The sequence below is a fragment of the Letharia columbiana genome (assembly GCF_014066305.1).
Source record: "Letharia columbiana isolate WasteWater2 chromosome Unknown Sc0000003_s0, whole genome shotgun sequence".
Classification (NCBI taxonomy): Eukaryota; Fungi; Ascomycota; class Lecanoromycetes; order Lecanorales; family Parmeliaceae; genus Letharia; species Letharia columbiana.
Genome location: NW_023501039.1, coordinates 1228931 through 1254670, shown reverse-complemented (window position 1 = coordinate 1254670; position 25740 = coordinate 1228931). Strand labels below are relative to the sequence as shown.

Below are 25740 nucleotides of genomic sequence, written 5' to 3'. Positions count from 1 at the left end.
GCACAGGCAAGACAGCTTTGGGTTCTGCAAATGAGGAGAGCCAGATTGTTGTCACGTTGAGAGACTGTTCGTCCTCTCTTCAGAATCTATACCTGCGTCAATAATCTAATATATAGGCAGTGCTCGTATCAGAAAAGACACTTGGAAGTTGTCGAACGCCCTTCCCCAAGCTTCGAGGGCCCGTGATCCACAATCTAGTGGTCTCGATCTCGGGTCTTTAAGCGATGCTTGCCAAACGGCCTGAATTGTTGAAAGTCTACCGCTGGTTACATGGATCCCTCCGGCGCATATGATACTTGGGGCCGCCATATGTATGTTATATCCAAACATAGCCTTTGATCAACCCATCCCTAAATTCGTCCTCAGTTATGCAAAAAGGGAATGCGCTCACGTAGCCATTCATTTGCGAATTTCTGTATGACTCCTTTTTCTTGACGAGCCATGGTCCTCGGACTGCATGAGTCGTTGGGAAATCACCGTGGACCAGTGCGCACCCGGGCTCAAATATGAAGCCGCTCGTGAAGATCTCAATGTCAACAAGATTCTTGTCGGATCGCGTTCGTGAATCCATGAAACAGCGTGCTTGATCAAGAACTTGATATAAAATTGTGGTATCCTCGTCGGGTTGTGGTACTTGGAAGTAGCTGGTGACTCCTAAGCAGATTTGTACTTTACCACTCCAAGCAACATCGTCACAAGCGAAAATATCTCTGCACGTGTGGACGGACTGAAGCCTCAGTCTGCGAAGAAGGGGACATTGTGCAATGAGTCGAGGCAGTCGAAGATGGCTGTAGCTGTTGGGCTGCTCTGGTTCTTCGGGTTCCATTTGAGAGGAGCCATCGAGCTCCAAGACTTCCAAGCTCAACCGGGAAGAACGTATGAGAGCTCCGATACCTTTGGGACCAAGAGAGGCGGCATTCGATACATGGAGCTCCCGGAGGTTGCTCGCTGTGCGTGCTATAGCCATCAGGTCTTTGTCGGTGATGGTCATGAACTTTGAATTCCCAAAGAGCCTCAGACAGGCAAGATTATTGAAGTCAACGCTGGTAGATTCCAACGCGTTATTGCCGAAATGATTCTCCTTCTTCATTGCCGGGGAACGTTTGGGAAGATTCATTGCTCGGATCTCAAGAGACGTTACACATGGACCAGCGGCGTTAGTTCCGAACAGCGACGACCAACCTGCAACAGTTCCGTGCCTCAATGTTGTCCATGGGATTAAGAGATCTTCTAGCTTCTTGCACTGACGAAGAATTCCGAAGATCATGGCGCTCTCTTTTGCTTCATAGTAGCCGTCGAACCAGATTCTTCGAATGTACGATGAGAGTGTAGGATGATTCTCAAGGAGACTAGCTGTCTTACTCAAAAAAGTGCTAGAATCCGAGAAAGTAGAGAGACTCAGATGCTCCAATGATGTAGTCCGTACAACGCCTGAGAGCATGTGCCTGGGACAGAGATAAGTATGGTCACAGAAACAATGAAACTCAAGAGGGCTTACTTCTCGCTTCCACGCCAAGACAAGACGTACTACACCATCTCGGAGTCAGCAGATCTCCGTTTGGACGGACTGTTGAGTCTGAAGGCATGTCTAAGGAGAAGAGACACGATTTTGCTCCTCATATATGTGCTAAGACTGGAACAAGGATATACGAAGGGAAGAACTGACTCAGAAATGGTGCTTACCAGATCTCTGAAAGAGTACTTTAACGCTAAATCATGCCATCGCGAATTGACCCGCCGGATGGTGTTGGAGGCAGTCCATCGGACAGAATCCGGGGTCATAAGGCCTTTGAGTAGCCGCTGCATTCGTACATCTGGATCCGGTGGGGCATGCAATTCCATGTCGAAACCATACGTCCTGCGAGAATTCTGCTCCACATTGAAACAAATGACATTTTCAAGGATTTGTGAGAGGAGCTCGTAAGGCAGGTCATTGATGCTTGCTGGCATTTTGGCGTTCGTAGGCCGCGTGCTCTCTGTGTGTGTGGGAAATGCTGCTGTCACTGACAAGGGGTTTGAGCAGTCCTCGATGAGTTGATCTCACGCTGGTGGATCCGATGCTTTCAGCAGCAATAAGTATTTCCTCTCAAGAGGCTGTAAAGCGGAGGCACTAAGGTCCTTTATTACTGAGGTAGCCAGTGAGCAGAGGACGGGGTGGAAGGTAGTAAAGTCGATGCATCCACCATGCAATTCATGAAGAGCAGGAGGGGGGGGTTATTTATTGGCAATTCACGTAGGTGCTGGAAAACAGCGTTCCTTTTTATGCTGTGAGAAAAACAACGAAATGAACCGCTGCGCCGGGTCCGGGGATAAGCTATAAGCGTATATGCACAAAGGTCTGAAATTCTTGGCAATGGCTGGCAACGCAGCTACGCTAGTCCTCAACTGGGTAAGGCGTCATTTGCCGGAAGATGAATTTTTTTGAACCCCTCGACGTCGTCATCCGTCGCTGTTTTTCCACCACATTCTTCCCACACTGCTCGAATCCTCTTCTCATCGATCCCCCCACAGTGTGTGCGCCTTGTCTCCCACCCGTCTCATCTACCTATCGATCGAGACTCGAAAGGTAAGCCGGAAATGGAGGGTTTCGAGTCCCGACGAACAAAGTTTCGACAAAAGCAAAGCCCGCAGCAAAAAAAGCAAGAAGGGCCGAATCATTTACCCCACAGCTCCACCCCCACAATTATATTTCATGTTTGCGGGGTTTGTTGATGGGATCATGGCTTCGAACTGCTTCCGATGCTGTAAGGTACTTACCCGCGATGATATCCAGCTACCCCAATACCCGGAGATCCGACGCCTAGTCGGTTCAAATGCCTCACTTCCGTTTGTTAAAACCTTTTTTGCATCTACACTGCAAAATATGACACTGCAAAATAAAATACATAGAAGACACTACGTACGACCAAAGACGCCTCTCCTCTTCCCAAGTACACTCCAACAGCCTTTCTCCAGATTCTCAATTCCTCTTCGATGTGCTTGTGCCAAGGTTTCTCTATACTGACGCTCTAGAGGAATGACATAGCTTTGCAGTGTGGAATTAATCAAATGTTATCAGGATGTAAATATTCTTGTATCGCCTCGTGTCCATAAATTGTCTTCAATACCCAAGACGACTTGAATTTCGTAGGCATCTTAGTTGCGTCAGCGTTGAGATTAGGGTCGGCGAATAGGGGCTGTGGGTTCGTGGAGAGAAGAGTACTATCATACCTGCTACCACAATAATATAACCTGTGGAAGCATGCTGTAAGCGTGAAGTCAGCGACTACGATCGCCATCATAGAGTAAATCTTCAGTCCTTGTCACCAGTCGTGATCCTTACGGTCCCAATGTTTAAATGAAGAGATCTGGCGGTCAAAGTACGTCTTTGGCTTCTTGGCAATCGGAATACAAGCATTTGGTCACATAATCGGGAGAATCCGGGTCCGGACGTATTGAGTTTGAACAGCTGGCAAGGGAGTAACCCCCAGAACGCAAACCAGTGAGGATCGTATGTGGTTTGAAACTCGATGCGCTTGAGGATAACATAGACGACGACCCAGTCGCGATGGCCACTGCAGACGACATTTGCGAGGATGTCTGTAACTGCATGGATGTTGATGTGGCAAAGGGCGAGCATGTATATGCGCATAGCAATCTGATATCACGGTGGATTGAAGTTACGAAGTGGTACCCTTACAGACGCAAAACATGGTCGTGATAGATGCTGGGATGCCCAAATCCTGTGAGCTAATGACAGGGTCTGTCAGTGAATATTTCAGGTACAGATATACGTACGGCTGCAAGCTTACATCGCCCGTCTACTACTACATCCTTAAGGATTTGGATTGACGTAGGGAGTTGATTGAACTGCCATACTGATTATGGTGGGGAACACGCTCGAGGTGCTCGAGTTCAGCATCCATGCCGTGGTTGAAGCGGCGTTGGAGAGAAAACTAGATGAGACCATTGTAGTCCCAGTGGAACCCCCCAATGGAGCGTTGATACAATCTATAACTTGAGCAAAGTCTTGACCAGAAGCTGCAGCGCAAGCTCCATTGACCAAAATGTTAGCCAGGGTCGGGCAAGTGGGCACATGGTTCTTGTTGTCGACGCAAATCGCCTGACTTGGGATTGTAGCCAAATTGCAGGATCCATCGCAGCCCAGGGAATACTGAAAGGTCGGTGAGGAAACGGCGGTCGTGAGTAAAGTTATTGCAGCCCCCGCAAGGCTCGGAGTGACGGTGAAGGGCAGGGGGAGGACTGTGATTTGACTTGCGCATTCGCACCTGCAAACGCTTTAGCAAAGAATTGGTCTGAGATGGCAAGCACGGGCCGAAGAAGTCTCGTGGAGACGTGCCTCTGGCAGGAAAGGTGGAAAGTAAGATAGAGACAGCAACGAACCAGGTCGGTAAACAAGCTTCAACATCAGATACCACGGAGCAGGAAAGTCTACAGCAAGGCAGAATGTGGGCACAAATATTACCGGCAAAGAATACCACACAGGAGCAGGTGGGATAATGTACTATCAACTTGTAACATGTAGAAGAAAGCAGGGCAGTTGGAGACTTGAAGATGTGAGGAGCAGGCCATGGCTTTTGATGTCATGCATCTAGCTATCTGTTGAAATGCCAAACTGTGTCTGGTGAGTGCCAGTGGGTGCGGTGGTCATATTGGTCACAGTGGTCATAATGGTGCCACGTACTTGCCTCGCTACCTTGGGGAGTGCGTGGCACGATCAACAGGTAGCGACATACTACCGTTACTATGTAGCATGGTCAACCCAAATCAGGCCTGTTGCGAGGGTTGGCCCTTTCTCAAGTTGCTCCGAGGATGTGGTATTGGGGGTGGGTATTGGGGTAATGTAAGTGATACATTTGAGACAGATCATCTGAGTATCTATCATTCCGCCAAAATCGGAATCTACCTTAGTAAGTCATGTCATGGCAAGAGGCTTGACTGTCTTGCTCTGCCTCCGTGGGATAATTCTTCGTAGCCACAACTCTGGAGAAGAAGTCGCCAGGGGCTGATGGGATTGCTTAGGTACTCGACACGGATAGTTGAGGGCGACAAGCTATATCGTTAGCTTTGGTGAGTAAGAGGAAGTGTTGATATGCATCGTACTGAGAAAGGTTGTATAGTAAGGCTCTTGTATCTTTCAGGAATCGAGACTTGGCCTCGACAGGATGGATTACTGTGCCTGGCTGCATTAAAGTATCTTAATTGAATGGTGGGACGGTCCGCTTATGCCGCTTCGTGTATTAGTGGCTTGAGCTAAGCTACATAGCAGTCAGCTCACTTAGACGACACTCAGCGACCCTTACTAAGGTACTGGTACTACCACCGTAGGCACCAGGTCATTGAAGGGTGACAGAGAAATCTTTGAACGAGTTGCAAGGAAATTTCAGGTACGTGCAGTCTTGCAGACGTGTTCCTCATCTGCTCCATCCACTTTGGTCACATAGCCCTAGCCCTAAGAGATATTCGGCAAGCCTACCTATGAACGTTATCGCCTCAAATACAATAGTATGTTGTAAGACCTTCCAATAACACATCGTGTCTTTCGGACTTGTTGACGCTTCAGCTTTGTCAGATGGATGTGTCTCTTTGAGAGTGAATAGAAACGGCTGAATATGTACTTGATTCCTTGCGGAGAGGGTACTCGCAGCTGTTTGGGCTGCAACCTGAGCCTGGGAGAACTGAACTTTACATTACGCTTGTAGCGGTGTTGCGTAAATTGAAGAAACTGCTTTTCGCAACGGGGTTCGGAGAGGTGAACACGCGGAGTGACTGATTCGTTCCCCAGCCGAAAGCGGATACAAAGAGAGTGAAGACTATAGTCGTGGGAAAGGTAGGTAGCCTTCAACAAGCATTTTTCCTTTTCAATAATCAGACCCCAGATTGGCTACCGACGATCCTGATTTTCCGCAGCATCGTGGATCTCGTCGTCCAGATTGAATGCACCTTCTTTGCCGCCGCCAATCGAAGCAGACCTTCGCTTGACCATCCTTTTTGGGCCTCCAGTTCCCAGTCCTATAGCCTCGATATTTCCTTCGCGTATATGATGGCATTCCTAGAGATCGTCTCCTCTGCTGTGACCATTATGATAATATGTACGCAGCTTGATGCAGCTTCGTGAAGTTTAGCCTTCACGAAGCTCAACGAAACCCCGAAGGACAATGCTTGAAGCAATTGGAAAAAAATCGAGAAGGGCCAGGCTCTAAGCAGGAACAGCTGCTGTTGGCAGCGAGTCCACGCTCCAAGCCCGTGAGAAATCCACGCTTCCGAGTGCGATCCGTGGTCAAACGCAAGAAGCATTGAGCACAGCCCGAACTCTTGTACCTATGGTATTTCCCTCGCCGAGTCTTTTCCCAGGCGATTTGCTCCTGAAGCTGGTGAATCCAGGGGACCGACCAGGTTCGCCGGTATGCAGGCATCCGGAGTATGAGGCGGTGGTAATGGATTGGTTGAGAGTTGAGGTAGTAAGGCGAAGTCCGAGAGGACTGCAAAAGCCTGGATACCGATCTGGGGGTATTGCATCGGAATACCAACGAAGCGGGCTTGGATGGGTGTTCACAGGTGCAAAGAAGCCAATAAAAACAGTCGGAACAGCTCTTCCTTGTTGCTGGAGTCTCGGCATGTTGAGCTTGGTCGAGGAAAGCCGCCTGAGGAAAGCCAGCTGAAAAGAGCGCCCTCTCGAGAATCGTCGGAGATAAGTACCAGCCCTACTCATCTTCTCAACACATCACTCTTCCGCCGGCTTCGACTCGCTTCTGCTCGCTGCCGCCGTTGCTATGCCAGTTGTTTACACGCTAGGGTGCCGCCGAAGTACAAAACACTCCAGCTTCTCCGACTCTCCTTCTCTCGTCGTCGAATGTTTGACTGCTGATACTCTCGAGTACCTGACGCTCTCATCATAGACACTACACACTCTGCACACACACAAACAAGCTCACAAACTGTCTTACGCACTCACAAACCTTCTCTCACTGCTACTCTCCCCCCCAAACCAATCTCATCCTACCCCATCAACAACAGACGCAATGTCTCCCCTCTTCACCCTCCTCTCCTCCCTCCCTTTCATCTTCGTCTTCTCCACCCTCCTCCTACCCTCCTACATCACCCCTCCTCCTCCTCCTCCTTCACCACCCCCAATCGTCCCTCGACCAACCAAGCTCCTTCCCCTCGCAGACTTCCTTCCTCTCCCCAGCGCACCCCAACCGCGCCGCTACCGCACACTCTCGGCCCTGGACCTCGGACAGCCTCGCCGACTGTTCTCGAACCTCGCCAAGACTGTCGCCCGCACGTCGGTGTGTGTCAGCGTCGAGCAAGCCCCTCGTGACGCCGCTCGCCCTGCCCAAAGGCTTGAGCACCCGAAGGCCATCAAGAAGAAGGAGAAGGAACCCAAGACCGTATCCTTTGCGCTCGAACACAACACCACGCGCATCGTCGACCGCTGGATCGTCAAGGTCTGCTGGGCGCGCCACGACGAGGTGTTCGACGTCGACAGGTGGATCGAGCCGCACGGGCGCGGTCAGCTGCATTTCCCCAAGACCAAGTTCGTCGGTGAGGGGCCTGATGCTGAGGCCGAGGACGATGAGGGGGACGTGGACATGGTTGATGCTTGAGTATCTCGTTTTTCCTTGCTTCCACCGAAAACCACAAAAAACAACCAAAAAAACGCAAAGAGCCCAGATGGCACAAACATACAAAACAATTCTCTTCTTTGGCGGTGACCGATTTGAGCTGATGACTTTTTTTCCTTTGTCCTGGGTAAAAGGCGCTGGGAGTACTGGATTGATGTTGGCGTTTGACGTTGCTGCCATCATATTGGGCTTCTTGAATCTTCCATTGTGCGATGGGTAGGTACTACTAATCGTTCCTCCTCCCTTCCCTCTCTAGGCCCTCACACACACAGCCACCAGCTGGCCCCGAGGCTCCGCCTCCACCCTCTCTTTTTTCATCAAAGTCGTCAGCTTGACTGCGGCTTCGGAGAAGAAAAGCCGCGGGCACGATGTGGGGCGGGATTGCGGCAGTGGAGCGTTTGCAACCCATGGATCCCGAGGGTAGGTGATGGCTCCGCGTCAGGGCACCGTTGGGAACAAGGTAGGTGCAACACGATAGAGAAGAAAAAGCTCGCGACTGTGTGAACATTGACACGCGGATATAAGATGACGTCCTCTACTGCTGCACTCACGACTCCCAGACTCAGTCAGTGCCGTACACCTCCCATCACACGCCCGAAGCCTCGCCGACCATTCTCCTGCACCACGCAGCTGAACCCAAGGCTCTCTACCACGTCGCCGGACACCATCATCATGGATCCTTACATCTCCTTATCACACACACACACACGGAAATCCTTCCCGCATCCTTCATAAAGCATATCAGCAAACCAAAAACCTCCTGGCCTAACCCGGCCACCCATCTGTGTCCGCTCACTCAGCATCCAAACGCCCTCCCGCACTCCCCTCCTTCCACGCTTCTATCGCCCATCAGCGCCCCGCCATCCTCATCTCATAAGCGGGAACAGTCGACGCTATCCAAACGAACCATCTTCTTGCCAAATCCTCGGACCAAGAGTCAAAGTCGCGGCATATGCTCACGAGTATGCGTAGGTTCATTGAGTGATGCATGTGACTTCGCTGGTTGGATAGCTATGGGTACGGTCTCGAGGCGAGGCGAGGTGGAGTGAGGTGAGGTGAGGTGAGGTGAGGTGAGGTGGAAGGTGAAGCAGAGGAAGAATGCACAAGAAGTAGAAAAAGCTTGGACTGGAGGAAATTTTGTTGCCTGAAAGGATGGTCCAATTAAGGAGCAAGAGCTGACAAAGAGAAAATGTGCAGTTGGTTAGATTGTCCATCGTACGGATATCAGAAGGGATCAATCCGGCTGCAGTATCGAATTTGGAAGGAATAGCGGTCCGTAAAGTGCCACGGTCGGAGGTATCTAACGAGGAGGCTGTCAACGGCGAGGCTTGGGTTCTGTACGATAGCGGCATCGGCTACGCAGCTAAGTCTAGGCTTACGACTCAAGCATGATTGAAGCTGAAAAGGGCGCAGCTATTCGTTGATGCCCATTGCTCATGGTGGCAAACTCTCGAAATCTCTGGCTTTGTAACTGACTGAGGGCAGGTTAGCGGTGCCCCTAGGTCTGTGATCCTAAATGCAATCGCAGTCGAAGGGTGGCGAAAGCAGTGTAAACAATTGATCTTGATTCCTAGCATCAACGTTGAGTCCTAACCTCCTTAGCAACAGCATTACAAAGCTCGACCTTGATACCCGCTCCTGTCAGCACATGGATCCACAATCTCTGTGTATCACTCAGGCGATCATTCTCACTTTTCACCTCCGAAAACATCACCTCGCCATTATCTGGATGCCAAAGGAACAGATCCGGAATACCGCCTCCTCGTTGCTGATACTCCTGCGCCATGACTTTGCAGATAGTCGCCAAAGCCTCTCCTTGAAAGCATTTGACGATGTCTAGTAAGTCATCGAAGTCGTAGGACCAGTCGATACCGACAACGCAGGTCTGTTTCTCGTGTTCGCGGTCGTAGACTTCTTGAAGCAATCTTGAGGCGTCGCCGTTGCCGATTTCGACGAGGCGATGGTTGATCTCTGAAGCTCGAGAGGGATAGAAAGCGTCCGTGTGGAGATCGAGTGGGCAGGCTTGATAAGGCGTTTGGAAGACGTTGGGGATGTAGGTGAAGAGCACGTCGTAAAACAGGTAGCCGAAGAGCGTTCGAACAATGCCTCCTTCTGAGTGGTAGCCCTTCCAGCCTTGGTCTCGATACCAACTCAGGCACATTGCTTCCACGCTGCATTCGCCGCCACCCTCCCGTTCATCAACCCAGATGGTCTTGCCGCCTCTTCGAGGGCCCGCATCGCTGTCTCTTCGCGTGCCATTCCGACTCGGTGTACGTTCCTTCTCAATCCTGATTCCCTCGACGAATCTCTCCACTGGCTTTCCCAAACGAACGTGCCCAAAGTCATGCTGCTCTCGTTTCACCATTTTCAGGGCTTTTTCTAATTTCATGACCCGTTTCTGCAGGTCGTAGTGGTAGATTAGATGGCATTCTCTGTCTTGCAGACCATCCTCGCACGTCTGAAGAGCAGTCTTCTTCCAGTGCTTCTTTTGAGCATCTTCGGAACGCCCTTCATCCGGCTTGAGGGCCCACATGTAGTGCTCCTCCAACAAGGCTTTCCGCTGATACCAGGCTCCTCGTCTTGCCGCATGGAATAACCGCTGAATCAGCAGCTCGGTCAACATTTGGTGTTCTCGTTCGTGCTCCTTGAAACGTCCTAGTACATACGTTCCCTTGTGGACAATCCTGGTGTACACCCATGCGGGCGAAAAGCGGCGGAGGTATGCTCCTTCTCCGCTCTCATAAATGCGATCTTCCTTCCGCTGCTCTTCCTTGAGGATAACTTGCCAGCGCGGGTAAACCTCTTCGAAAACATCTTTGACCTTCTGCAGGCCGTCCTTCCTTACAGTACCGTTGAATTCAAGGATGAAGTCGATGTTGAACTGTGTACGGATGGAAGCTTCGAACTCCAGCAAGTCCGATCTAGAAGAGAAGATGTTCGTTGATCTTGAGACGATGTATTCCGGAAAATTGCGCCTTGCTATCCGAGCAAGTATGATCGTAGTGAGGGATTTCTCCGTCCACTCCGTCGAGCGATAGAATACGAGGTGGACCCGCTCAAATAGCTTCAGCGTTGGCGCTGAGAGACGTATACAAGGCCCGGTGCTTGCCAATATCTTCCGGACAAAATGAGTGTCCCGGTTGACGTTGGTACCATCGAGGTTTTCTTTCTCCTCGGAACTTTCTTCATCTGCTAGAGTCCCCTTTTCTGATTGCTCAGGCTCTTCTGTATCCGATCTCTTCAAAACGGCCCATCCGAGGCCACCTTGACCCTGACTCGTTTTCCGTAGTGCCTTCAACAGCTCGCTTTTATTTTTGCCTTGGACCTTCGCTTCCTTTGCAACAGCTTTGAGCTCATCTAGCTTTAAGAGAGATGATGCCTCTTCCAGTGTGTCAATGTGACGGCCAGATCCGTCTGCAAAAGTGAACGTGTCGTGCAATACGGTTTCTTTAGGAGGTTCAGCCTCGCCAGGATTGGTCTGGGCAGAGTGCTTCACTGCTGGAAGTGTCCGTGGCTCCAAAAGATCTTTGACAGCAGCTGGTAGATCTGCGATGTCTCCGTAGTACTTCAACCGATTGGTTCTATGCCATGCTGCAGTTTTACGGAGGAACAGTCTTACGTACCTGCCGAAAACATCAAATCTTGTCAAGAGTCTATCAAGATGGAGTCTTACCTACAAATACTGCCCCTCGTAACTCATGTCCGTCCACTGCTCAAAGACGGCCATCTCAGCTTCATTAAACAGGTGTGACTCATCCTCCAGCACAGTTTCTAGAGCCAGGTTGAAAGCATCCACGTAGATGGAGCTCTTGCCCGGAAGCCATTTCCGTTGGCCCAGACGTCCATTCAGGTCGAGGCTTTCCGCTTCAGCAGCTCTCGTTGCTTCATATTCAGCAATTGCTTCCTTGTCGGTTTTGACTGGAGGTAGGGCACTTTCGAGCTCTGTTTTCGGGTTTCCGTCCTGGACAATATTGTCGTCGTCATCCGAGTCTGCTTCTGAGTCTGGGACCTCTCGAGATGGTCGAACAGGGGTCCTTTGAATCGGAGTTGTTCTGCCTTCATCCTCAAGGTCTGAATCTCCTCCGCGAGATAGAGAGCTATCTGTGCTATCGAGTCTCTTGAGCCGCTTTCCGGTCGGGGTTTCGAAGTCATCGTCATAATTGGTAGATGGGGGATGTCGGACTCGATGGCCAAGCATCTGGTTATGAGATGCATGACTTCGTGCCTGCAACGCCATTTTGGTCTAAAACATTATGTGAATACGATCTTTCCAATGCTTGACAGCAGATTCTCTGACTCTCCGGGCGACATAGAAAGACCAACAAGGAGAATTAAAGTCAGAGCATCATGCATCTCGAGTGATCGACAGGCACGTCGCGTGAGGCAAGTCACCCCGGACGCGCTAGCAATTCTCCCATGTGAGTATCCTGAGCCTTTCCAACGGAACACAATTATCACCAGAGAGCACTCCAGAATTGTGCCAATTCCAACGAAAAGAATGGCAGAAGAAACCCCCAAATCCCCGGCAGATGCCCCCGACGCATCCACCCCAGTTCCGCCAATCGACAACATCCACTCAATCACCGACCTTCCACCCCCAGAACCAGTGCTCCCCCCCAACGCCACCCTATCCGAACCCAACCTCGATACCGAAATGCCAGAAGCAGCTGTACGTTTTCACATGCCCTCGCCTACCACTTTTCCCCTTGATCCATTCATTAATCAACCCTCACTTTCAAGCCCCCACTGCCCCAAATGAACTACGCTCCCATACCACCCACCCCCATCCCAGCGACGCAACGCACCGCAACGCCCACTCGGCACGTCAACGGCACCGCTGCAGCAGAGGTGGCGCCGCCAATGCCTTCGAAAGCGGCAAGTCATGGGGCGCCGGCGAGGCGGTATTTGAACGAGAAGGTTACGGGGGTGCTGTTGGAGGGGATGAAGAGGTTGGCTGCTGATCAGTACGTACGATGATTTGTCGGGACGTCGAAGACTGTGGATGTTTGTGGGAAGGGGGGGGGGCTAATCAACGTGTTGGATCTACAGGCCGGAGAATCCGCTACAAGTTCTAGGCGAGTTTTTGCTGCAGAGGAGTAAGGATCTGGAAGGGGTCAAGCAGGAGAGTACTACTTGAAGACGAGAGGATGGTCCAAATGCATAGCGATGGAGTTGTTGGGTTTCTGGGCGATTAGATACCCTCCGCTGTGTCTTCATACATGCGGCGAAGCATGTGAAACGGGTACCAAAAGTTTGATTAATGTAGGCTTGGGTTGCAAGATCTTGGATTTTGTTGTACCTAGTAGCACTAGACTTGAACTTCTGCAGGCAGTCCTTGCTCAACCTCTTCGTGCCTCCCACCAACAGCGCGTCTCCCTCTCAACACTCCACCACGCTCCAGCATCACTTTTACCCCAATCTAAGCCACCATCGTGCTCGCAGTCGCACTCTCGTATCTCCAAGTAGGCGGCAGAACACCTACAGATTTGTAGTATCTCGAAAGGCGGTGGATGCGGGATTCGATGAGGATGAGACGGAATTTAGAATCCTTGTCTTTGCGGTTGCGCTCGAGATGCTTGCGGACGGCGACGGCCTAATATTCGTCAGCGCCAGGTCCCCTCTCTTAAACAGAGGAATTAAAAGAGAATGGGACGATGGAGGTCAACGCTACCTTCTTGATCAACATGTACAGGTCCTCTGGGATCTCTGGTGCAAGGCCTGTCATGAAGAAATCACTCCGTCAGTCAAAGACCAAGCAGAGGCAATGTCGTGTGAAATCGCTGCAGGAACGAGTCCCTAGCTCTTTCAAAATGAGTCTGGCGTACCATTCGACTTTAAAATGCGCAGAATCTTGTTTCCTATGTCGCCATGTTAGCAATCGCCCTACACCTTCAACGCTATCGACTCCTGTTCTCCGTAGGTATGTATCCAACTCACCAGTAACAAATTTGGTCTGTGCCACCCCATGCGAATCCCTGAGAACAACACCAATCTGACTCGGCGTCGCTCCCTTCTTTGCGAGCTTGCAGATCTGATCCACCACCTGCTCAGGGGTCACTTTTAGCCATGCGGGCGGTGTGCGGGAGTAAGGGATCGCGCTGGCTGATATTCCTTTGCCGTTGCTGTGGAGGCGACCCATGATTGCGGAATGTCGTGTGTCGTTGACTGAGGTTTAGAGCGAGAAGTTGATTTGAGGTCTGATAGTGGGTGCCAAGAGTTGCGCTAATTGGTTTTAGCGAGTGCGGGTTTTGGCCGAGGTTATTGGAAATCTTTGCAACCGCCTGCCACCAGCTGCCTTCGAGCTTCAAAGATCTGAGCATCCGGGTGTCTTTTGGTATACCATTCGCAATGTCGTCAGCGACTGGATACTTCTTCCTTGCTAGCTCATCTATCTGATGAAAAGCATCAGCTGCAGCGGAGTCCCTGTGATGCTCAAAAGTCCAGCTCAACGCCAAAGTTCTGCTCCAGGATCTGGAAGTCAAAGAGCCGTACAGATTGCAACAATATAAAGTCGTCTTCTTCGAAACAACGCTGTGTTTGCAAACCCTCAAGCCCAAGGGTCCCTAGATTTTCGTTGCGTAAAGCTGGCAACTCAACCTTTCGTCTTGGAATTCGACTGTGTTGGCAGCTCACTCACTACTTAATTACCACTTCTGGTTACGCTCTATGTCTGCTATCCAACAGCCTTCCGAGCTTCTAGAGTCACCGAAGCCGAGCGAATCTCCAACAGCGACGAGCTTTTCCCAAAATATAGGGTACAGGTACGTTGTGCCGTTCTTTCCAAGCACTTAGCATACCTCCCTTCGAGCAATCACATGATGATAATTCCTATTACACAATATTTCTGGTACCTCTTATGTCAGAGCCTTTACCGGCTCGATGATCTAAACGGACTTCTGATATCCTGCTCTCGCTTCAAGCAATCTCGTCCCCGCATTTGCAGCAAGAATTGCGGAAAAGCTGACGACGCTGTAGATAGGGACTACTGACTTTAGAACTTGAGCTGCGTTAAGGAAATTTCCCCTCCAGTGTTAGTGGGATAGATTGCTGATGCTGAGGAGAGGCTGGGCAGACTTGTGGCATGATCGGGGTAGTTGCTTTTGAAGCTTTGACAGCGAACGCGGTTTTTGCACTTTCCGATTCATTGCTTTTGTGCTGTCTACGCTATGTACGGCTTTGGGCATTGCGGGCACCAGAGACTCAAGTCATTTAACAAGAGCAAGAGCAAAGCCCATGATGATCACACATGCGGTACCTATCACGCTTGGCCCAAGTGCCCTAGATTGTCCCTCCTCATAACCTGCCCCGATGTCCTTTTCGTCATCGTAGCATTTCCACTCTCCTCTCCAGCCCACGTACTCCGCAATCCATACAGTTCCACACTAACCTGGACCCCAGGATTCAAATCATTAGTCCCCAAGATAACCGTATCCAGCACACCTTGTGGAAAGAACGTCATCGTCCCCGCCCTTTCCCCATTACTAACAAACACCTCCAGAATACTCCTATCCAAGACCCCTAGCAACCTAAAGTCCTGCGTATCAGGATCTCGCCACAGACTCGTGCTGAACTTATCGGTGAAAAAGGGATTCGAGAAGCCATAGGTATGGCTTCTGTCCAACCAAACCGGCGTGTCGCCTCCGTTACCACCGTTGAGAAACACCCCGCCGCGGACATACTCGCCTGTTATGGAGGACAGAAAGGTAAAATTCGCGGTACCGGTTGTGTTGGCGACGGGGATGGAGGTGATGTTCATGGAGAAGGAGAGGGCACCGCTGGGGATGGTAGTTGAGTAGTCATAAAGGATCGAGGTGTTGGCGAGGGTGGACGAGTTGGCTAGGGGAGTTGGTGTTGTGTAGAGAGAAGAGTAGGGATAAGGGTAGGAGAGGAGGGTGTATTCTGATTGTGTTGTGTTTGCGAGCACGTTGAGACGCGGGATTGTCATGAAAGAGCGGAAATCTTCGAGAGGCTGCGCAGATTTCGGCGTCAGCATTGCTTATACGAGGTAGGTGATGGAGTTGCGAGACTATTCTCGGGACTAGAAAGGTCCTCTTGCTCCCAAAAATATCTTGCAACTCAATTTCAGAACCAAATGGGAAGGATCGGCTCCGAAATGTACGTACCCCAGTGGGGACCAGTTGGGCGTACTCCCAGTTGCTGGCCCAAGCGATGCTGATCTGGGGTGACGTTGCGGGGATGTTGTAGAAGAATTGGCCAGCGTAATTGTCTTTGCCAAAGTCTGTGAGCCGGGTGGCTGCGTCTGCAGTGGTGAAATGGGTGCCGTTGAATGTGCCGGGGAAGTACTGGGATATGGATCCACCCTGAGGAGCTCCCGGGTTGATGCTGATTTGCAAGATGTACATTTCATCTGTCGAAGCAAAGTTGGCAGGATCCAGTGGCTCAGCAAGAGAAGCATTTTTGAGCATTGGCAGGGAGACGAGGTTTGGGCACTCATACTGAAGTCCTAAGAGCCCGGCATGGCTGAAATTGGAGGCGTGGGTCCAGTTGGTGAGGTTGGGTGATGTAAAAATGCCGATGACAAAGTCTTGAGCGTACGAAATGACTGCAACCCATGACTTTGTGGGTGCATACCAAAGCACCTTTGGATCACGGAACTGGGTGCTATTGATTGAGATGACGGGGTTGCTGGCGTATTTGGTGAAAGTATACCCGCCATCTGTGGAGTAGGCGATATCCTGCACCTCCTCCTGCGCGGTGTTCAAAGTGTACATAGCGACGACGCCATTGGTCTGATTTGGGAAGAAACCACTCGTATTATTCACGTCGATGACTGCAGAGCCGGAGAAGATGCCTTCGCCTTCGGCACCAGGGTATATGGCGATCTTCTGGTTCTCCCAGGTGTACAAATCTCGAGAAGTAGCATGGCCCCAGTGTTGGTTACCCGCCACAATGTCCGTTGGGTTATCTGAAGATCAATTCAACGCTGGCCTCATTCAGAGAGACGTGGACGACCCTTACATTGATAGTAAAGGTGATAGGTGCCATTGGGGTCGAGAAAAATGCCATTGGGATCATTCTATCGTTCTGTCAGAGGACGTGCCATGTTGATTTTTTGCGCTCCTGTATTTCAATACTCTACTCCTCCTGCACGACCTACAAAAAGAAAGCCTTTGCGGAGCTTGACATTGGACTTGGCTTAGGCCTGCATCGACTTACCATGAAATCAATTGGCGGACTGTAATGAATCTGTGGCCGCAACGCGCCATTGTAGTCTCCCGGTATGGGTGTACCTGTCGGCACGGTAGGCTCGACGTAAGAAGACGTTGAGCTCTGAGCTCGCACATAGTGCGCAAAGACAATGAGCGGTATGAGAGAAGAAAGATACATCTTGTGTAAGAGACGGTGAAATTGTATTGCTTGACAAGGCTGTTAAGGACAGGCCAAGGTATTAGAGAAGGAGGACCAAGGCGGAACGTCATCACAGTGGTACCCTACTTATGATCTTGCATTACATTGCATTAGATCTTTTTTGCTTCCCCGCATCATCTCCACATGTCCGCATCTCTGCATCTCTGCGTGTGCAGATGCCGTGTGTCGTACAAGGGGGGGCACCTTCAATTGCTGAGGAAGCTTGAAGGGCCGATTGAGCATGGTGATGGTCCGGAAGGAAGCGTTGTGACAATTCTTCGCCGTCCATCATCAGACGCTGCTTCTTTCAAACTTTCGGCCGGACAGATTCGCAGCGGTCCGATTGTACTGTACAGACTTCAGCGTGATGCAAGACGGTAGGGTAGGTAGATGATGAAAAGGAAGATGAGCAGGGGCATTTCACCCATGTGGATGCGGGGCAGAAACATACTTTACCCGGGCCCGCAGTCAGAGACCCCACTTTCAAAGTCTCGAACATCCCGCTCATCTACGAATCAGCGACTTGCGGAAGTGAAGACATTACTAGTAAAATTCTCACAAAGTACGCTAAGGTAGTATACATGTATCTACAGCATAGCGTGAAAGTAATTCAGAGAGTCTCGCGTAATTTTGAACATTCAAATTGGAATTCTGTATATTACTTTCAGGATCATCTCGAAGCACTATTATCCTGTCGTTACATATACTCAAGACGAGTGAGAAGTAGGCCACTGCTCCCCAGCCGAGGAGTTTTTGGCTATTTCATCCTACCATTGCTTCTGGCCTTCACCCCCAAACTCCTATATCCTCCTTTGGCTTGCATTCAGTATCACCGTCCAAGCCTCTTCATAGCACGATTGCGAGCTCATGGCGGTTCATGTGATCCTCGTTCGGAAGGCTGGGGAAATATGGCACTACACCATTTGGCACTAAGCATTTCTCTTTGAAGAGCGCTTCTTGCGAAAATGGGTGTGCAAGGGGGAAATAACTCAGGAGAAGTGCTTACCCATGGAATCAGCGCTCTGGACGTATGCGTCGTTGTACAACCTCCAGTATGGTTGACGAACGCGCCTCGCTGGATGGAACAACCCAGCCCAGACGTAGTTCAACAAGATCCCTGGACCGACAGCATTCCGTATGGCTTCCATGGCTTCCGTGATGCGGTCAATGACATGGGGAGAGGTCTCGAACAAATTCGGCACTGCAATTTCTCATTCAGTAAATTTCCTTTTTAAGATGGGCACGGATGAGGAAGTAAAGGGCTAGGGAAATTGCTTACCAAGGAGGTTAAGTAGGTGGCAACAGGCGTCCTCAGCGCCCAGTCCGACTACGCCCAGAGCAATGTGCTGCAATTGTCAGTATTGCCTGATCGAAGAGAGTTTGCGAAAGGGAAACATGTCCGAACTTCGAAAATACGTACCTTAATCACTGAGGCCGCAGTCTGGCGGTGGACTTGATCGCCTTCACGTTCTCATAGTCAGCATGTCTCAGTATGCAGTAGGAAGGAATCGCTCTGGAGTATACACGCACGATCGGTAAGTGCGTCCTCAAGTAAAGGAGTCACTGCATAGACATAATCTACGCACTAGGAGTCAGCATTGCTTCTTTAAGACAAGAAATAGAAGTACTTGCCTTTACCCATTTCTCCAATGTACTCTGCAGAATATTCTTGAGTCAGCATAGCCTTCCCAAGAAACATTTTCGAACCTTGAGAGTTACTTGCAGGGTTGCTGTTCCCAAAACATGTTTCAAGATTCAGGATTTTGAGCAAAAGGAGGAATCATGGGCTCCGGAAATACGCACCGAAGAGGAATGAGAGCGATTTGAGCACACCATTCTGTACGTTTAGTTCAGGTACTCTGTACTCGTTCATAAGAGCTGGAAGAACAGTGAATGGCGCGCAGGTTTCAGCAACGATGCCAATGGCGACGGCGGTACAGACGCGCGACTGTCGTTCTTGAACTCGAAGGTTGTTGAGTAGCGTAGCCAACACATCTTGAGGACCAATGGCTTTTGCAATGAACCCGAAGGTGTTGTTTGCTGCACGTCGGATTCCCTTCTTATGTGCTTTGAGCATATCGAGTAGTTCGAAGCAGATTCGCATCCACTCTCTGGCGTTGACGCTCTCAGGACCTCGGTCAGCGATACGGCCTACCAAATCTATGGTATTTTCTTGTACTTTCTCATGGCGATTCCGTAGGATGGGTGTAAGACGCGGAAGCAGGTCTTTGATGGGTGGCTGCATAGAATTGATCCCAACGACGGTGACAATCGAACGAAGCGCACCAAGTATAGAACCTAAAACTTCTGGATACTCCTCTCCAAGGTACTCGTAGAGAACAATTCCAAGCTTGCCCATCAGGGCATCTTCACCACATTGCTTCATGACCATGGCGATTCGAGAGATGAGATCCGCAGCCTGCTGGCGGACGGTGGCGGATTTGTTGTTAAGCCGCCATAGTATGGTGCTAACAATCTGGGGGAGATAAGGTTTACATCGAGTGCCAAGGGCGTTGACGACAGTACCAAAGCCATTGAGCATGACAATATCTTCAACGCTTTGTTCTTGGAATGAGTGGAGTACACCGTCGATCAAACGCTCTTCGAGCCTCTCGCCGATGTCTGCGGCACCCAGGCTCGCAATGACTTTCTCAATCGTCTCAAGTGTCATTTTTCGGTAAGCCTCGGACTCATCTTTTAGGTTATTGACCACCCTCTCGACAATTTCACTGACACCAACTTTTTGCCCGAGGTCCACAGTTGTCTCGACAACCTGTCGATAGTTTCGCTTGTCCAAGGCCATTCGGCGGACCCAAAAACTTTTGAAGAACTCGGTAAGAACGTGCTCCTTGAGATAGCCGGCAGTCACGCCATCCGTGCCTGCACACTGAGACACGACTTTCAGTACGACCTTCTTCATCTCCTCATCTGGCGACGAGAACTCTCGAAGCAGAATCTCCATAATCTGGCTTGTGTAGTAGTTGGCGTACTCCTCGTCCATCAAAGGGATAATGTAGCCAACGGCTTTGAGAAATCCAGCCAAGCCTTTGCCTCGTTGCTTTCTTGCGCCTGTCCAGAGGGGATTAAGAATGTCGTCAAAGCTTTCGATACCGTAAGGATTGGCAGCTTCGGCAAGTGCAGCGATTGCTAGACTTGTAACAGTTCTGACCTTGGCTTGCTCGTCGTTGAGGTTGTCGCCGATGCAGTCCACCAGACCTTTAAGGTGGGGGAGGATAGCGCATCCCATCAGGATAGGGATCTGCTGAACGATCTTGACTCCTGTGTGTCTGGCTTGCCATGACTTCTTGCTTCTACACACGGCTCGGAGGAAAGGAAGCAGAGCCGGTATGCCAAGAGCCGAAGCAACTACGGCGAAAGCTCTGGCCGTGGTATTTCTGACATATTCATCGACATGGTCGATGTCGGGCCTCATAGTGCTGATCATATGGGCCAAACCAGCCGCTTTGCTGAGATTGGAGATAATTTCGCGACCCTCGACACGAGCGTAATAGTCTTGATCGATGAGTAGCGGTTCGATGACGACGAGAATCTTGTGGACATAGGGTCGGACAAGATCGTCGAGCTTGTACAGGACGCGGTCAATGACCTTGACAAGCAAATGGCGCTCCTGGTCTTCGAGCGTCTTTTCCATGAGTAGAGGAAGTATCTGGTTGAAAAGAGGGCCGGCACCGAATTGGCGTGCATTGTCTGTCAGTTGCCGAAGCGCGGTCTTGCGCATGGGTGGTGTTCCATTCTTGACTTTAAGTAAAAGACGCATGATCTTCCGCTCCTTGAGCTCTTCCACGGACATGGCATTTTCATCCCCCCCATCAACAAGCTTCCCAAAGTAAGCCATATCCTCGGCCTTGAAGAACTGTAAATCGCCAACGCCAGGGATCTCGGTCGGTAGTTGCTTACCCATCGCTCGGGCATTCTCCGGTTCCTGCATCATAAAACCTCCTAATCCAGTCGAGCTTGCCACAGGTGCTGGTGTGCTCATGAGTTTTCGGGCGGGAGTCCTTATAGGTGCATACCCAGGTGGCGGATCCAGGACCTTGTAGCCTTCGCCGGGCAGCATCATATCAAGCTCTTCATCAGACAAAGGGGCATTTCGGGAGGATATGTCAGTCCCAAAAGTGGTGGGCATCATGACGGCGCCTGATTGAGATGGATGTATGGGAGTTGCTAGGCCTTGTTGGCCGACTGGCGTGGCATCACTAAGAGATGGCGCTTGATCCCACCGCGAGCGTCGAGGAGTAGCATCGATAGCCATCTCTCCAGGGGCTGGCGTTTGATCCCATCGAGATCGTTTGGTTATCGAGTCGGCCGTCTCCGGAGCAGGTGTGCCTTCTCCTGCTACATCCCAACGCTGTTTCCGCTTCCTCCCAGAGGCCACTGTGACTGTCGAACCTGCCTCTCTGTTTTCCTTGTCGCTGCTGTCCACGTGTTTGAGAGTGGCCTGATGCTCAACGACGCCACCTTCTCCGGTCGCTTGCTTGTCTGTAATGAGCTTCTTGACTCGTTCTTCTTCCCTCTCCAGATCTCTTGCGGCCATAAGCTCGCGATAGGTTTGGCCTTGGTCTTCGACTCCTGCTTGACGATTTGCCGCGAATGGATCGGCGCGAGTTGGGGTGAGTGGGCCCCTCGCCAGTCGACCTTTGCGCTCATAATCAGTCTGTCGGGAGGCGATCGTAGCTTGCCTTTCTCGGCCCTGCAATAAGTCCTCTTCTTCCACCCCTCCTCCATGCGCAAACTCGTTCATCTGCGCGTTCGTCGCTGTATACTGCCCCACCAACCTCCTACTGCCACCGTCCCCATTCGCGTCTCCCATCTCGTCATCGCCACCTACTGCAATCGAAGTATCATAACCTGCAAACTTGTCTCCTCCATTTCGATCGTAGAGCTCTGTATCGAAGCTCTCAGTTAGGGAAGCCTTGGTCGATGCGTCAGTTCGCTGGTTTGAAGGGTCGAAAGTCTTTGAACCTTTCTTTCCTGCTGCTGCAGCGTTGCGCTCTGCTTGCAGCTTCTTGACTGCTGCAAAGTCGGCGTCGGACATGTTGGCCAGTTGGTAAGATATTGCCCTGGCCTCTCTGAGAGTTTTAACAGTGGTTGAGGAGAAAGCAAAAGCTGCAAGTGTTTTGTGAGGTTGACTCACCGTCGATTTTGAAAAAAAGGTACCAACGGCAATAGTTATCCGGCACTAATGAATGATGTGAGTTTTAACCGAAGTTTAACCCAAGCCTACCTTAGATAACTATTGGTTTGTTTGGGGGTTGTTGTGTTTTTGGGGGTGTGTTTGGGGGTGGGGGGGGGGGGGGGGGGGAGGCTTGTTTGTTTTTACATTTAATTATATAATAATTTTATTTTTTATATTTTTTTTTTTTATTTATTTATTTTTTTTTAATTTATTTTAATTTTATTTTTAATTTATTTATTTATTTATTTTTATTAATTTTATTTATTTTTTTTATTTTTTTTATTATTTTTAATAATTTTTTAAATATAAATATATTTATATATATTTTTATTATATATAAAAAATTTTTTAAATTTTTTTTTTTTTTTTTTTTTTTTTTTTTTTTTTTTTTTTTTTTTTTTTTTTTTTATTTTATTTTTTTAAAATTTATTTATATTAATATTAAATATATATTATTAAAATAAATAAATATATAAATAAAATAATAAAAATTAAAAATTAAATTTTTATTTTTATTATTTTTTATTATTATTAATAAAAAATAAAATTTTAAAAAATTTAATTATTTTTAATTTTTTTTTTTTTTATTTTTAATTTTTATTTTAAAAAAAAATTAATTTATTATTTTTTAAAAATATATAAATAAAATATAAATATTATATATTTTTTTTATTTATTTTTTTTTTTTTTTTTTATTTTTTTTTTTTTTTATTTTTTTTTTTAATTTTTTTAAAAAAAAAAAAATTTTTAATTTTTAAAAATTAAATATTAATTTTTTTATAAATATTATATAAATATTAATTATTTTTTTTTTTTTTTTTTTTTTTTTTTTTTTTTTTTTTTTTTTTTTTTTTTTTTTTTTTTTTTTTTTTTTTTTTAAAAAAAATTTTTTTAAAAATAAAATTTTGGGGGGTTTTTTTTTTAAATAAAATTAAATTTTAGCCCTAGCCCTAAGTACAAATCGGACTCTGATCGCTTACTATGCGTTTTTAACCTACTTTCATTACTATAAAATTAATGAAGAAGGTAAAAAAAAAAATAATTAAAAAAAAAATATTTTTTTTTTTTTTATTATGGTTTTTTGTTATTTTTTTTTTTTTTATTAATAAAAATTTATTAATAATTAATTTCTTTATTGAAGAAAAAAATACTAAATAATAATTTTTTTTTTAATATTTTTCGTCTGGTAAGTATTTTTTTTTTTTTATAGTTTTTTTAAAATTAAAAAAAAAGGGGGGGCCTTACTAATAACTCGGCTTAGAGCTATATATAGTTGACTATAGATAAAGATCTCGGGGTATAAGCATAGACCGACCTACTATAATAACTAGCCCTAAGCCTTATTAATTGTTATACTGAAGGCTAATTGAATTAGAAATTAAATACGTCGAAAGGAAGTATATAGATCGTTCGAATTAGGCGAAGTTAGAGAGATACATAATATGTAGTATCGTTCACCGTCATGTTCGTCTTTAAGAATACGACAATCGAGTGTCTTAAATCTAATATACTTAACTTATAGATATATTTTATTATATAGATTTATACGTTACTCTAAATTTCTTAGTAGCATTATTATATAATTCTATTTTAACTTCAAGTAATAGGGTAAAAGCGAGGCTGGTTCAAAGGTATTTATTATTTTAGTAGGTAGGAGGAAGCTATCTTCCTTATTAATGACTTAATTTCTACTATTATAAACGATCTTAATCTTAGAAAACTTATTAAGAACTTAACTATTAAATTAGACGATATTCTTATTAAGAGTATAAAGAATTACCCTAAATATATAGAAATTAGCTATTCGATATAAGTCAAGGTTATTATAAATAGTATTAATTAGCTAAGTAATAAAGTCGTTTAATAGTTATTCGATAAATTAATCGATAGCTTCTTATTCTTCGAAGCTTATTAAGATATTATTATCTATATCTAATAGTCTTTAAGCGAATTCCTTTATATTAATCCGGCCTTAATTAATAAGATTAAGGTTTTAAAGCCTTATATTTTCTATTAGCCTAAGAATTTAAATATAATTTTAAAGGTAGGACGCTCTTAACGTAGTTCGAGCGATACGATCTAACTTAGTATTCTTAATAACTAAAAGAATTTAATGAAAGTCACCGTAGAAGTATATGATTATACCATTAAAAGGAGTAAGATTCTTTCAAATATCTTAAAGTATACGATCGACGGTCTTAATATCGTAGCGGTTTTATATAGAGACCTCGTCTTAGAAAATAAGCTCGGTCGCCTTTAATAACTAAGCTAAATCAAACCCTATCGATATATCGTAATTAAACTAAGTAATAGTATTAAGGGAGATCTTAAAGCGAGAATAAGTGGTAATACCACCTTAAAGAAGGATAAAGGCGATATTAGATAAAGTTATAGTAACAGCTATCTTAAAGTTATTTCGTATTCTTCGTAATACGATATTCTAAAGTATAATCTTATCGATATCTTTATAGTTATTAAGAAAGAAGAGTTAATTATTAAAATAAAAGACCGCGTTTTAAATAGCGTTAGCTATAGTGATTTAATTATTATTAAAATTCGCCTATATCTAATTTCAGATATTAGTTTAATAGCTACGTGCTTCGCGTAGAAGTTAATTTTAATCGTTAATATAATACTATTTATAGTCTCGCTAAATCGCGAGTAGACTAAAGTCGATAATAAGGCTGATATCCTTTATAGAGCTGGTGTTATTTTCCTCTAATCGAATTTAAATCAAATAAAGATAGAAGTCTTCGATAACGGCTTATTTATATTACGTATTATTCGATAGAGAAAGAATATAGTATTAAGTCTAAAGAATATAAATAAGATTATTAGATAATTTAAATAAAGAATAATAAGTATTAGTTAAGAAATATATATAAAGTGCGAGAGGAGAATTAAATTATTTACGGGTAAAAAAAGAAAAAATACATCTAGCGCGAAAAGTTTTGATAGCTAAAAAAAGAATACCACACCAAAAAATATCGCGATATTTCAAAACCACCGTTAGCGCGATATTCTTCTTATTCTTTAGCTTAAAGCACTTTAACTTATTAAAGAAATTATTAAGAAAAAATATATCTAGCGCGAAAAGTTTTAGTATATAAAAAAAGAAATATTATATTAAAAAAAGTCGTAATGTTTCAATATCACCGTTAGCGCGGTAAGCTAATTATACTACGCTTAAAGTATTTCTACTCGATAAAGAAGAAATTGCCCACATATCTTAATTTATAATTATTTCATAGATTTAGAGAGTTATTAAGCTTATATTATAGTAGAATTATTACGAAGAGACCCCGTAAGACGTATTCTCCTTACTAGGCCGCTACTTTATTTAATACTTAATTTTATTCAGCGTTATTATAAAGTAAGTTTTTTATTATATAGATATTATAATAGAAAGAAAGAATATTATTATTTATTATACGTAAGTCTTCGAAGAATATAGAATTTAATACATTTAGAAGAAGGTATCGTAGATAGAAGAGCTTCTTAGCGTTTGAATTAATATAGTATATTCTTTTAATAATATCTCTACGCCTC

At 46.7% G+C, this 25740-nt stretch overlaps 8 protein-coding genes across 8 annotated transcripts; 2 read left to right on the top strand and 6 right to left on the bottom strand.

Annotated features, from left to right (window-relative positions):
• Window positions 1–316: 316 nt before the first annotated feature.
• Window positions 317–1950, bottom strand: HO173_001870 (uncharacterized protein; the record flags this gene model as incomplete). The annotated part of the gene is made up of 3 exons (XM_037303806.1): window positions 317–1445; window positions 1499–1527; window positions 1684–1950. The coding sequence occupies 3 exons, from the start codon at window positions 1948–1950 to the stop codon at window positions 317–319; spliced, it is 1425 nt and encodes a 474-aa protein (XP_037169528.1).
• Window positions 1951–3292: 1342 nt separating this feature from the next.
• On the bottom strand, window positions 3293–3631 carry HO173_001869 (uncharacterized protein; the record flags this gene model as incomplete). The annotated part of the gene is made up of 1 exon (XM_037303805.1): window positions 3293–3631. The coding sequence occupies one exon, from the start codon at window positions 3629–3631 to the stop codon at window positions 3293–3295; it is 339 nt and encodes a 112-aa protein (XP_037169527.1).
• A 3391-nt stretch (window positions 3632–7022) lies between these two features.
• On the top strand, window positions 7023–7607 carry HO173_001868 (uncharacterized protein; the record flags this gene model as incomplete). Its single annotated transcript, XM_037303804.1, has 1 exon — window positions 7023–7607. One exon carries the CDS (start codon window positions 7023–7025, stop codon window positions 7605–7607), a length of 585 nt encoding a protein of 194 aa, XP_037169526.1.
• A 698-nt stretch (window positions 7608–8305) lies between these two features.
• Window positions 8306–11862, bottom strand: HO173_001867 (uncharacterized protein; the record flags this gene model as incomplete). Its single annotated transcript, XM_037303803.1, has 3 exons — window positions 8306–8464; window positions 9220–11248; window positions 11303–11862. 3 exons carry the CDS (start codon window positions 11860–11862, stop codon window positions 8306–8308), a joined length of 2748 nt encoding a protein of 915 aa, XP_037169525.1.
• A 261-nt stretch (window positions 11863–12123) lies between these two features.
• On the top strand, window positions 12124–12762 carry HO173_001866 (uncharacterized protein; the record flags this gene model as incomplete). The annotated part of the gene is made up of 3 exons (XM_037303802.1): window positions 12124–12294; window positions 12366–12589; window positions 12675–12762. The coding sequence occupies 3 exons, from the start codon at window positions 12124–12126 to the stop codon at window positions 12760–12762; spliced, it is 483 nt and encodes a 160-aa protein (XP_037169524.1).
• A 282-nt stretch (window positions 12763–13044) lies between these two features.
• On the bottom strand, window positions 13045–13764 carry HO173_001865 (uncharacterized protein; the record flags this gene model as incomplete). Its single annotated transcript, XM_037303801.1, has 4 exons — window positions 13045–13218; window positions 13297–13343; window positions 13451–13483; window positions 13563–13764. 4 exons carry the CDS (start codon window positions 13762–13764, stop codon window positions 13045–13047), a joined length of 456 nt encoding a protein of 151 aa, XP_037169523.1.
• Window positions 13765–14883: 1119 nt separating this feature from the next.
• Window positions 14884–16973, bottom strand: HO173_001864 (uncharacterized protein; the record flags this gene model as incomplete). Its single annotated transcript, XM_037303800.1, has 4 exons — window positions 14884–15594; window positions 15749–16551; window positions 16605–16662; window positions 16803–16973. The coding sequence occupies 4 exons, from the start codon at window positions 16971–16973 to the stop codon at window positions 14884–14886; spliced, it is 1743 nt and encodes a 580-aa protein (XP_037169522.1).
• Window positions 16974–17840: 867 nt separating this feature from the next.
• HO173_001863 (uncharacterized protein) lies at window positions 17841–22050 on the bottom strand (the record flags this gene model as incomplete). Its single annotated transcript, XM_037303799.1, has 7 exons — window positions 17841–17908; window positions 18001–18195; window positions 18274–18340; window positions 18415–18455; window positions 18525–18572; window positions 18627–18650; window positions 18798–22050. The coding sequence occupies 7 exons, from the start codon at window positions 22048–22050 to the stop codon at window positions 17841–17843; spliced, it is 3696 nt and encodes a 1231-aa protein (XP_037169521.1).
• Between the last annotated feature and the right edge of the window lie 3690 nt (window positions 22051–25740).